This window comes from Barbatula barbatula (assembly GCF_947034865.1).
Source record: "Barbatula barbatula genome assembly, chromosome: 23".
Classification (NCBI taxonomy): Eukaryota; Metazoa; Chordata; class Actinopteri; order Cypriniformes; family Nemacheilidae; genus Barbatula; species Barbatula barbatula.
Window position 1 is genome coordinate 12258938 of NC_136786.1, and position 13552 is coordinate 12272489.

At 37.3% G+C, this 13552-nt stretch overlaps 1 protein-coding gene across 1 annotated transcript in view; it reads left to right on the plus strand.

Annotated features, from left to right (window-relative positions):
* dok6 (docking protein 6) overlaps window positions 1-13552 on the plus strand; it is a 50845-nt gene that overhangs the window by 18474 nt on the left and 18819 nt on the right. The window contains exons 2-3 of the mRNA XM_079447587.1: window positions 5743-5850; window positions 10356-10470. Of these exons, the coding sequence (XP_079303713.1) occupies window positions 5743-5850; window positions 10356-10470 (223 nt within the window). The remainder of the gene's footprint in view (window positions 1-5742; window positions 5851-10355; window positions 10471-13552) is intronic.

The window sequence follows — 13552 nt, forward strand, 5'->3', positions numbered from 1 at the left end:
AAATAGGCTCATGAAAATTTAAATATAGTAACTATTTACGAGGAATATGGACTGTTGTGGATTTTCACTTACTTGACTATAGAAAATTTTACTTTAAAAACAAACAACAAATTATTTATTATTTCGATCATTTTCACTTATGTATTTTGACGCATTTCCGTTTGATATTGAATTTTGAATGAGGAAAATAGTGGGTGTGACTTTCGTCTTTCTCTGCAGTTTGATTGGATGTATAAAACAGCAGTCACATTTTGAAATGGAACTGACAGCAGACGGAGAGGAGTCAACGGATGCTCCGCCTTAGCCGTCTAACATACAGTACGTAATTTAAGATGGATAGTCATAACAGGACAGAATGGCAGTTTATGAGGGCAACTGATTTTTAAAAAGAGAATGACCCACATTGATGAACTATTTACAATAAACGGTGCAATATATCATGAAAAAATAGGCATTACATTTTTTTATTTCACTGGGACTTTAACAGAAAGTTCACATGAGTATTTAAACCACCAGATATTGACATCTAACTATCAGTCTTTGTGTAATATTTCCAGGTTGTAATGTTGATGTAGCCTATGGAATATTTTTCTCAAAAACTGTAAATTGATTTGAAATTGAGACCCAACTTATTTATTCATTGCAGTTTATGGACAAAAACAAATTCAGTTGTATGTAATGCATATTCACTGTTGGACATTATTAGGTCAAGTGAGTTTGAAAGGTTTTAGGGTTTGTTTTTAAGTTTACATTTACATTTATGCATTTGGCAGACGCTTTTGTCCAAAGCGACTTACAAAGAGTTCGGGGAGCAATAAGCGATATGTCATAAAAGAGCAATAGTACATTAGGTGCTAATACAAAGTTACTAGTTTCAACAAAAGCTAGACCACTACCTGTTGAGAGAAGAGGGTTAGTGTACTTAATTTTTTCATTTGTCTGTCAAGTATTCACGGAAGAGGTGTGTTTAAGTAGTTTTTTGAAGGTTGTGAGAGATCTGGTTGACCGGACCGCGCTAGGAGTATGTTTCTAAGTATATGCAAACCCCTGGGATCGAACCCACAACCTTGCTCGTGCCATGCTCTTACCACTGAGCTACAGGAAAGCTTTTTGTTTAAAAGTTTGTGTTTTTCGGGAGGCCAAAAAATGCCCATAGTTGAATAAACTTCAATATATCAGTTTGTCTCTGTTTCTTAAAAAGCTGCTGAATTCCTTACAATTGTTTATGGTTTGTACCTAATGAAGTGGCTCCGTTTACCTGGCTTTATTTCCAGTGGAGAGTCCTTGTGCTTGTAATTTTGACCGTTTGGGGGGGAAGGGGTACATTGTGTCCTGATTCATAATTGAACAATCCACTTCAGAGACGAAGGTTTGTTCATTAATCAGCCTTTGAAATTTCAGTATGCAATCAGGGAGTTGAGAAAAATACTGTCCATCTGTAACTCTTGCCGCCCATTAGGAAAAGTGGGAGGCTGATTGTGAATTCGTTTTATGTCAGTCATAGTTTAACTTGATGACTTTGGCCACGGTTACGCTAAAGTGAAGATTGGGTAAGGGTAGTGTGTGTTTGTGTTTATTTGGGGATAATACAATGAGAAGAACTGAATGCCGTGGTCAGAATTAGCATTTATATAAAGGAATTACACACTCAGATTGCCTTTACAAGCCTGTCTCATCCATTAAATATTCTGTGGGCTTCTGCTGTGGCAGTAGTTAAAGTAGATCGGCAGAAAAGTGCCATTTTAGAGAGATAGTTTGTTTATAGAGGTATAACATTTGAATCATGGTTTAGATGATAACATTCACGAATCTGTTTTATAATATATTATACATATATTATTCTGAATATAAAGAAAGAACATAAACGAAGATATATGTTGGTAACAGAACGACAGCGGCTCCCATTGACTTCCATTGGTTTTAACTCTGCACAATAGAAGTCACAGGGTACCTATGATGTTCAGTTACCATCACTCTTCAGAATATCTTCTTATGTGTTCTGCAAAAGAAAAAGTAATACAGGTTTGACACGAGAGTGAGTCAATTATGACATTATTTTAATTTTGGGTGAACTAGCTATTTAAAATGACTGCGTTTTGTTTGAAGATATTTTGATTTGATTGGATTTTACGACAATGATATCTAATCTCTATACGGGACAAGAAAGGTTGCTATGTTGTTGACAGGAGCCAAAGTCTCCATCTCATTGCTATCTTGAAGAAACAATTGCTATACAAGATTCATTAGTTGTTGTGGTTTCCTTTGGGAAATTGCGCTGCGTTTCATAATGTGTTTCATAATGTGTTTATCATGCATACTCACATCTGTTGTCAAGTTTAAATGCCGTGTGATTAGACTTAGTGTTCTCATTTGGTCTTTGAGGTACCAAATTCGGGATAAATAAAAATGATCTAGGTCATGTATATTTGTCAACACTAACGTAGTTGCTATCTGGGGATCAACCTAAAATCTGTTAAACATTACAGATGATTTTCAAGACCATGAAAGTTTGCTTCTGTAGCAGAGGGTCAAGAGCCGGCTATATGTCATAGCGTCGCAACGATTTTTTGGAATTGTTTTTTTGCCGGCTTTGGTTGACCTAAATAAAATTGTATTCAGAATCAATGAAAAGAGATGGGATTATAGATATATTATGCTTTGGCAAAGTTGAAGTAAAAGTGAAATGTGTGGAATTGGATTATCAATGTCAGGCGCGTGTTTGCATAAGCTTTTAATAAAGCAACAGTTCGCCCAAAAATGAAAATTCTGTCATCATTTACTCACCCTCGAGTTGTTCCAAATCTGTATGAATTAATAAACACAGAAAAAGATAATTGGAAGAATGCATGTAACCTAACAGAACTCGGCCACCATTGACTACCAAAGTAGGAACTGCTTTATCAGTTCATTTGTTCTGTTGAACACAAAAGAAGATATTTTGAAGAATGTAGGAAAGCATACCGTTTCTGGAGCACTTTTGACCACCATTGTAATTTTTCTTACTATGGTGGTCAATGGTGGCAACATGTCACTTGTGCAATGTTACAGTACTTCTGGTTCACGTTATTATTTACTTATTATATTGTATTAAATTGTATCCAGAATTGGTTTAGTTAATAGGTGTTATTGTGTTTTTTGGTTATTATCGTACATATTTGACTCATTTATATTTTGGCATGACACACCTAGCAGGTATTTGGTATCAGGGGTACCAGGCATGCATACAGGAATGTACCCAGATCAATAATGGCAAGTGCCAAATTAAGTATTGTTCTTTTTTTGCCATGCACTACATCAACAGAGTAAACAAATTAATCTCACCCATGGATATGAATCCAGCTGGAAAGCGACAGCAATACACATACATCAACAAGTTAATATTGGCTGCCCGCAGTAAGATATAAACTATCCCTTCTGCAAATTAATCCTCCTAACCTCAATAGCATGTTGGGTCATACGTTTCGAAGCGTGCTATGGTGCCGTCTCTCTGTGTAGAGTTTCTTTTGGAAGCCAGGCTTCAAGATAGCATTAAATGAATATATTAAGATAATTAACCATGGCACCGATCCAGATGCACTTTAAAGCCCTCTGTAAATATCCATCATAAAATGTTAAGCTACATTAGAAGAGTTGTCTGGCATTCTTTAATATATGACGTTTTATTATGGAAATAAATCAGAGGCATTAAACAGCTGTGGAAGGTCCCACTGAGAAAAGGCCATTCAAAGCTCATTTAATTATGAAACTGCTGGGTTATTGATTGGCCAAAATGATGATTTCCCCCCCCAGTGCATTTGGGTGCTTGAGACTTTGTGTGAAGTGAGAGTCGTATGGCTATCTTTTGGCAGTATTAGATATTAAACACAAATTAGGGGGAATGCAATGAAATAAATACGTCGTATGTTATTTAACAGAGATTCTGTTAACATTCTTTCACGTTCTCTCTTTTCTCTTGACCTTGGAATGCAGCCCCGGATTGGCTAATCGGGAGCACCGGGAGAATTCCCGGTGGGCCGGTCAGTTTTTTTGGCCGCGAGGGCCGGTATTGTCATGGCACGGTTGAAATGTGGCTTTCCCGACCAACAGGGACGCTCTAGCGACATACGCTACAGACTGCGGTCTTTAGCCTCCTCGTTAGCGCGCCCGTCTCCCATTCGGACTGACGTCGGTTCGAAGTCCGCGCAGAGCGGGGCGAGTGGGATCGGCTACATAATGAATCAGGGATAGATAAAGTTGCAGAGACCAGTGCTCTGCTCAGGCGTTTATTAATGTTTTAGGGTTGTCCATGTTTCCTTGAAGCTACACTTATGCAGAGGAAAAAGAGATGAAACAATCATTATTAAGTTATACTGTGAAAAAAGTCAGATAACAGTCCAATAGTTTTATTATTTAACTAATGTTCTCATATTTGTGAAAATTATTTGAAGTTGTAAAGCAGACTTTTCATTAAAATAAATTATAGTGTCATTAGACAGTGTAATACATTTTATTTTAATCTTTTATTTTAGATTTTTTCCCTCATTTCAATGTTTAGATATTTATGAACACTAATTCTTAAAAAAAATAGATTCTGATACTGTCCTGCTATTTACGTTTCCAATAAATCTTCACTGTGAAGCAAAACTTAGGCTACTGTATTTTCACTGAATTGGAAATTATGATATTTTTGAAAAATACAATGAATTAAAAGGCTGTAGAGAACAGTGCGCTATTGCAGACTTATTTCCTGAGGTTTTAATTATCATTATTTTAATATAGTCAGTCGCAAACTAAAGTGGGCCGGTCTAAGGCATGAAACTCCAGGGCTGAAAAGGAGTCCCAACCCGGCCCTGTTGGAATGCTATCTGGGAAATGTAAGTGTTTAATCTGAGAAAGTTTCAGATTTAGCTTGAAGGGATGTTCCAGAGAGAATTCATGTCATTATGTCTTTTCACTGTAAGGCTGTGTAAGCATGGGCAAACACATGGCTTAATGGTACAATTATTTGTATTTTTTGACATGCAAAGTTAGATTTGCCAAGCTGTTACTTTCCTCAGTATTGTTGCATTGTCGCTAATACCTTGTCAGATGACAAGTAAAATATATAATATGATTTGTTTGTATTAGTATACATATAAAATATTACATTGTAATAGTTCAATAATAGTAAAAATTCTAAAGTAGTATTTGTGCATATAATAATATATAGTATATAATGTTGTTCCAATATGTTTTTAATATGAATCTATATGAACTGTAAATTGTACAGTATTTAATATAGATGCACTGATAAATGTCTTCACCGATACATATAGCTGATTGTTCGGAGTGATGTTTGCCGATACCGATTCTGAAGATTAAATTCATATTGTATAATATATAACTTTCTGAATGTTATTAATTCGTGTAATGGCTATTAATATTGAACATCTAACTGGTGATGGTCTAGATACCGAGCACAAATGAATGATCCTGTGATCTTTTGCTTGATGGGATATTTCGGCCCTGAATATCATCATCTGTTTTTAAACTCTTGCGATAATGTGAAAAAGAGCTTTTATCAACCAAAACTGATTATTGGCCGATATACAGTATGCATCTCTAGTATTAAACTGTTCAGTGCTGTTTTTCACTGTTTATTTTTGGGGAAATTATGATTTTTTACAAATTATTATTCAAAAAATGTTTTATTCTTTTTTTGTATTCTTTTTTTGATGAATCCAAAACGTCTAATATTGTCATTATTAATATGATTTTTAACAGATCTTTAGAAGATGTTGGCTTGTATTCAAGAAGGCGTCCAGCAAAGGACCACGACGGCTGGAGAAATATCCAGATGAAAAAGCCGCCTACTTCCGAAGCTTTCACAAGGTATCACTTCCTTCAGTTTGTTTCAAATTTCAGCCTCAAAGTTTTACTCAAGCACACAGGCATACGGTATTCTCAATGACATTCATGTTGATAATGCTCAGAATTCGCTAAATCAATTCATTAAGAACGGCATCGACTGAATTCTGTTTAACATGCACCTTTGGTTCATTCCCGGCTCAGGGATAACTCTATTTATTACCTGCATGATTCATTTGAACAGCACACCCCTCGAGAAGCTTCTCTGACAGTGCAGGATCTGGCTCAAGGGTTCATGCCGTGAAAGAAACGCAGAGTCTAATTATTTAGTTAGCGGGGGTCATACGAATTCCGGAGTGATCGCTGTTTGGTACTTTTGGAGTGGACAGTAGCTCAGGTTAAAGGTGTAAGAGCGAGCCCATGCCTGTGTTTAAATGTTGTGACAGATGCGACAGCAGATGATGTTATGATGTGCTCTCTCTGGAGTGTTGATCCGAGCAGACCCGAATCGACACCGACTCTGGCGTTGTTCCATTAACATTGAATGTCATTGAGATAATGAATTAGATTTGATCGTAGGTGCAAAATGTGGGGAGGATGGGGAATATAAATAAATGATATTTTTCAACTGCGGTCCTGGAGGGCCAATGTCCAACCCTATTAAACACACCTGATCAAGCTAATGAAGGTCTTTGGGATCACTTAAAATTACAGACAGGTGTTGGATCTAAAGGACATTGGCCCTTCAGGACCATAGCTGAGTAACCCTGTTTTACAACAGAAAATAAGCATTAGCAAAAACTCCATACAGTGTTATACAACCCATATGACTGTATGGTTCGTTGAGCCCTTTCCTCAAATACAGCCTATAGGAGCGTTTTTTATATTAACGCTTGTACCAGCAGCAGGCCAAATGCATACATCTAAAAGCAGTTTTAGTTAATTTCATGTTGGAAAAACAGTGAGTAAGGGACTGTGTGTAAAGTTCACATGTTCATGAAGTCACACACAACATAAGTCTGGCATTTTTTATGACCACTAGAGGGCACTTAACTTTAAATATAACTATAGATCGTAATATGCTGGTGTGGCATAGGTTTTTTTAGGGCACATAAATGTGATAAAAATAACAGCTGTGAAAAAAATAAAGATACCATTGCAAGTTTGAATTGAATCAGCATTTTAGATGTATTGTGGCCATCAGGGCTGTAACGATATATATCGCGATTCACACTATTTATACAGGTCTAAGGTCGATTCTGAAATCGTTTTATGCACTCTTCCATGAACTACGACGAAGTACTTCCATGAAGAACTGCTAGATCTAAAACCACTACGAAATTGATTCGTTTCTACCGGGCATTTGAAAATTGAAACACTCACAAAACATCATCATTCTAAATATGATTTATTATCATGAAAATACATGAAAAGGTTCGAAGACCAGCGGTAGAATATGACCATTGGCATTTCCTGGAACTACGTGTGTAATCGTTCTTCTTCTGTGTCCCATATTCTGAGTTTCTAAGCGAGAGCGCTCTCTGGCTTTTGGATGTAGTTTTATTAAACTGCAATTCATTGAGAAACTGAGCATAAACACATTTCACATTTTATCGTCCCAGACCTAGTGGCCATTCCAGTCTAGTGTCTGAATTCTTTTCATTTAAGGTCTGGAAAAATACAAAGCATATTTTCATATTTTGACCTGTTTCTCCAGTTTTCAATTTCTGCAAATAAATGCAAATAAAAACAATGTATTTATTTGAAATATGGGAGAAATAATGTTAGTAGTTCACCACAAACTTTGTCAAACAATTGAATGGTGTTAAATAGATGGATCAATTACAGTAGTCTAGGGTTTTCATTCAGTTGCCACAATAAATCATTTATGGTCTTTTCTAAATTAAAAGTAGCATGGTCAATGATAGAAGATGATTAGATTTTGAGTGATATCAGGGTGAGTAAATTATGAAAGAAGTAGAATTTTTGGGTGCACTATCCCTTTAAAATTATTTTTTTATCATTTCATTTCTACCGATATAGACTCCAGATTGCAAAAATGTCTTTGCAATTATGATCTTCTATCCTCCTGAAATATGTAGATTAGAAGTTTATTGCTTCCACTGCAGAGTAAAATTCCATTTCAAGGGCATTTTCCCGGACCTTCCTTTAATGTGAATAATTTCAAGAATTACATCCATTTCCTGTCCTTAAGCCCTTTGAAAATATTCCAATTAGAGCTTATGATCAGTGCGATGGCTGATGATTTTATGCGGTGGCGAACGTGCTGAACATTCTGGGATAATGAGCGCAGATGCGGCCTTAGATTAAGGCCGTGACACCGTTGTTTGATGTTGCTGCATTGTTGGGACGCGGTTTTATCGACTCTAACAAGCCTTCTAATAAGCTTACTCATTATACATGAGGGAGATGAGTTAATGCCGTACAAAGCAACAGCCGGCGTATCTGTGTTTGCGAAGATGCTGAGACTGTTTGGCTGTAGTCAATCTGTCTCTATGGCCTCACGGCTCTGTGCAGATTCAGCTTTGTTTTGCTTTTGAACTTTTGTTGGAAAAGACGCTAAATCGGCTGATTTTCACATTATAAGATATCCTTGGGGTCTGATTTCATGTTCAGTGTCCTTTCCTTTGCACATTGTCAGTATTTGATTGACGTTCATGGTTTTCAAAGAGAAACTATTCCATTATGAACATCATGAACTGGACCAGATCATAAAAACCTTGAATGCCTTTGGTCCAGGTTATAGTCAGTGTGAATGTACAATATAGTGTTTAATATAGCAGCGAGATATTTACTGTACATTCATATACTGTATAATGAATTTAATATTAATCTTTACTTAAACAATTGATAGCAGTTTGTGGTAGATGCTCAGTGATGAATCATCCATTCAATGTGATGCACCTGAGCTGGAGAAGTTATCTCAAAGCCTTGAGCAAACCCTTCCTCACATTCATTATCCCTGAACCCACACTCAACAACATTTAAAGGCTCACAAACACATACAAATGCAAACACATCCTGCTTTTTGCCACAGGCTGTTTCATATACCCACAAACACAGAAATGCCTCTGGCAAAACTGAGAGGTGAGGTATAGTGTCTGCTTGTTGTCTAGACTACAAATATATGCAACTTTAACACTCTGAGGAAGTGTTGGTAAACTTGTTTTTATTTCATTCTTTTTTATTTTGAGGAGTGTGACTTTAGATGAAGGATTAAATTATATCTGACAAAACCCTCAAATACACAGCCTGTCTTCAAAAGCAGAGTAGGCCTATTTATTTTCTTTAAGGTAACTTTGTGTATCATGGATGTGTTAACATTGGAAATCATAAAAGACAACATCTTGTTTTCATGAATGTATGAGGCATTTATATAGCGCTTTATTGTGTATTGCTGTACACCCAAAGCGCTTTACAATCATATGGGGGGGGGGTCTCTCCTCAACCACCTGGATGATGCGACGGCAGCCACAGTACAACGGCGCCGGTGCGCTCGCCACACACCAGCTATAGGTGGAGAAATCAAATGTTTGAAATGTCTCTTTTTGTTCAGTTCTGACGTAAGGAATACTGTTTCAGGGTCCAAGCTACTATTCATTTCAAGTGAAGATACTATTTAAACAGCTGTTTATGAGCACTGTTTATTCAGGTCGCACATTTAAGTACGTAACACCGTGTCTACACCAGACGCAGACAGACGGCTTGTTCTAATGGGATTGTCGCGCTGCATCCTGTGTGGACATAATGTAAAAATAAAATGGGTTCTAATGTGTTCTATTGTCTCTTGTCGCTTCCTGTATAGACACCGTGTACGTCTACACTACAGTCTCCAAACTCTGTAATCTCCAACATTAATATTTCAATAATTTGTACAAAAGGAATCGTCTATTAGCCATCTGGGATTTTATTATGGAGATAAAGGTTAAGATCGGGGGTTTTGGTAGTTTTGGAGCATGACATGAGTGTATATTACCTTTTTTGTTATTTGTCTATGGCATCTGAGCAGTTGGGCGGAAGCGGTGGTGCGTGATGTCAGACTTAAGGGGATGGAAGAGCTAGATTAACTTTATCGCCTTGTAATTGTTTTTGAAGCATTTATATTCACTTACTGAATTTATGATCAAAGATTTTGGGACTGTGTTGGTTCACTTGATATAACCTAGAATAAATGAATAAAAGTTTACCCAGTTAAAAACCACCGCTCTCAAACATGACAGAACGTTCCACAATAAACGTGCCAAACATCTCTGCCATGTCTCAGCTACTGTAACAGTGAATACTTTAATTCTGTTGCAAGTTTCTCGATGATCCGTGCCTATACATTTTGTCAATAGTAGCCTATGATAAAAGCTGAGAGAGAAGTCCAGTCTTAGTCCAGTCATTTCAAATCATTTTGTTTCAGATAACAGTAACCACATTACCTCAGTGTCATCCTTCTAGTGTTGTTTCCCGCTTCCCTTGAGTTTGTTAATTTTGGTAATGAGTTTTGTCTTTTACTTCCGCAGATAACTGAACTCCACAACATCAAGAACATTACCCGAATGCCCCGAGAGACTAAGAAACATGCGTTGGCAATTATTTTCTGCGACGAGACGTCAAAGACATTTGCCTGTGAGTCAGGTAAGCATTGTATGAGAAAAGTTTACCTTATAGTTTCACCAAAGAGAGAAGATGGATCAGATCTGGAAAGGCTCCATAAATTCTACATCTCAAAACCTGTAGTATTGATTTTTACAAGGTACAAGTTTACGTTTGAAATATGAATGATATGTTTTACTCACTACTGTCTTGGCGGCAGAAACAGTCTGCTGTCCCATGTGTTTTCTCTTCTCTCACACTGAAAATTTTGTTGTGAAATGATGGCCGTGTCAAAAGCGGATCAAAGCTTTCTCTCAGACAAAAGCTGCAACCAAAAACTACTTTCCATACTGGGTAAATAATATTAGGTTTTTAAAAGGTACAATATTAACATTAGCTACAAAGTCAAATTTTACCTTAGAGTTTTACTTAAATAAAGCAAAATGAAGTAATAACATATCTTATTTAAGGTTTTGTGCAACTAAAACCAAATACAGCTGTGAAAAATGTGTTTATTTGAAAATTATTTTCAGCTTTTCTAAATGTACTATTTATAGGAAAGTATTTAGGTAAAATTATCATTTAATCATACTTACAATGTTTCTCCCTAATTTCAATATTCAATATTGGGCCTCATTCATAAAAAATTATTAAATAGACAGTATGTGTACATTTTGAGTAATTTGCGTCTAAAACGGACCTTCCTGAAAACTTTCCTCCGTATTCACAAATATTTTGTAAACGTCACATTTGATAGTGAAATGTGTGTATGTTCATGAATTCCAATCACTCGTAAACAGGGCACGCATGCGCGCTCATCCATAATTCGTATAATCTCCGCCTCTCCACTAAGGCTACGCAAAATTACGTATCTAGGGATTCTGGAATCCTCGTGACTTCATTTTCTGTTTTGGCAAAATTATTGCATAAATGTAAAATAGGCAATATGCTTACCAATAAATTAAGAAATTAAACTGGCCACCAAAGTGTTTTTAGCCAGCTGAAATAATACCTGGTGCTCTTCTGAAAATGACTAGCTTTTTCCGGTGACCCGTTGGTTTCTGTGATTTGGAATATCCATGACAGTAACATGTTACATTTGAAAGAATATTACTGAATACACTGACTTATACTGGTAAATTGCTGATAATTCATAAGTAAGACGTATGGGTTTACATTAAAATACATGTTGGCAAAGGTGCACGATTAACAAATCTACCTCACAATATTCTGAGCAAAAACATGTTGTTACTGAGCTCCTTTGACAGAGATATCTCTGTTAACAAGAGAAAAACTTGTCTTGCCAGCATTGAATTTGTCCTTTGCCTTTAAATTTGCTGTCAGGCAGAATTCCCAGGTAGGCCACTGATCAGCAGAGCAGCTCGAGGTGGAAAAGGGAAAAAGGAAGTAAAAGGAAAGGCAATGGAGTGTATGTGCACAGGGGGAGCAGCATGGTTAACCCGCTGGGATATCATTAGCACCTCTGGGGTCTTCCGCCCTGCCGGAGGGAGGCGAGGAATGTTCTCCTGAATCCATTTACCACAATAACCTCCCCATCTCCAACACTCCTCCCCCTCCTTGCCGAGGCAGGATGTTAATGGGAAACGGGCTGGGCGGGCACAGGGCATAAATGAAGAGCTGCGGAAGATACGGGCTTAAAAAGGATATAAACGTGCCTTAAGGCGGTTTGAGTGAAGATGTCTCTGGTCCCGAGTCTCATTATCTGACTCGTTCTGAGGCATTCTTTTAATAACACCTGCTGTTAATGTGCCCTGCTGAATTAGTTCACCTTGTTGTCCTTGTGGTAGAAAACCACATTAGCATTAATGTTGAGGGCAGTATGTGTGTGCGTATGTGTGGGGTGCGCTAAACTCTGCTTGTGGCTCTTTTAGTTTTGGCACAGGTACATGTTCACAAACCACCCTCGCTTGAACTTCCCCGTTCCCACAAACCCCTGCCATATGGAGCAAATGTCCCTCACATGTCCGCCACATGTAGGAGCCTGACCTCCCGTGATCCTTCACTTCCACTTCCTCACCTCCCTCTGATTCTGTCAGGTTATGCCTGTGGTATTTTAACCTGTCGTCCTCTCACTTTCGGTCAGTATTTGTCACTCTGTCTATGTCCTAGCTGTCTAACCTATCTATTCTGTTTGCTCCATCTTGACCAACTTTCTCCTGACTGTTCATCCCCTTCATCATTTCCTGTGCTCTCAGTGAGCCATTAGCATGTGAGAAGGTTGCACTGTGAAGTTGCGTGCTTCCGCTGGGCATCTTTGTGTTTGTGCACATAGCCGCCTGAGCACTTGAGGGTCTGCCATGCTGATGAAGTATTTGTTTATCCAATTTTCCACTCAGTGGGCCCAAAAGTGTGTGTGGATTTAGACACACTTAAAGGTCACCGTCTCAGGAGAGAGGCCATGCAAAAAATCCAGTGACAAGCTTGTACGGTGAAAAATGGGGAAAGTGCACAGTGATTTGTTTTTGTTGAGGTGGTTAGATAAAAAGAGATTTCAAGGCATTGGGGGATTTTGCAAGGTGTTGAATGTGCAAACATTCTTTTCAAAATGTAATTATTTGTCAAGATTATAACGTATAATTGAAGACTGACTGTAGTAGACAGCCTACACTAAAAAAAACTTTTTTTTAATCAAGTTGATAACTTTATGTTTACTTCAAGTTGCCCGATTTAGGTTTGTTAAACAAACATGATTTTTAAACTGTCTGTAAGTTTCATATTTTGATTTAAGTTGTAGACTTACGTTTTTTTAGTTAATATGACGTACGGTTTTTATTTAGCTTTTTCAAGAAGATATTAAGTTAACGAAGATCATTCCGAAATTCAAGTTTTAAAGCGTAACCTCTCGCAAAGGCACCACCCTTCAAAACAGTGGTAACCGCGAAACTCAAAAATACAACAAACTCTTCAATGTCAAAGATAATGAATATAAAACACTAACAAGTTTTTCTCTTTGGTGAAAAACACTAAACAACACAAAAAAATGTAATTATTCTCTAAATGCAGTCAAAGCATGCCAGGAAATGGAAGTCCAGTGGCAAGAATACAACAGAATAGAAATTATTCATGTAGTCCCATATTAGATTGGATCATGTGAGATAAATAC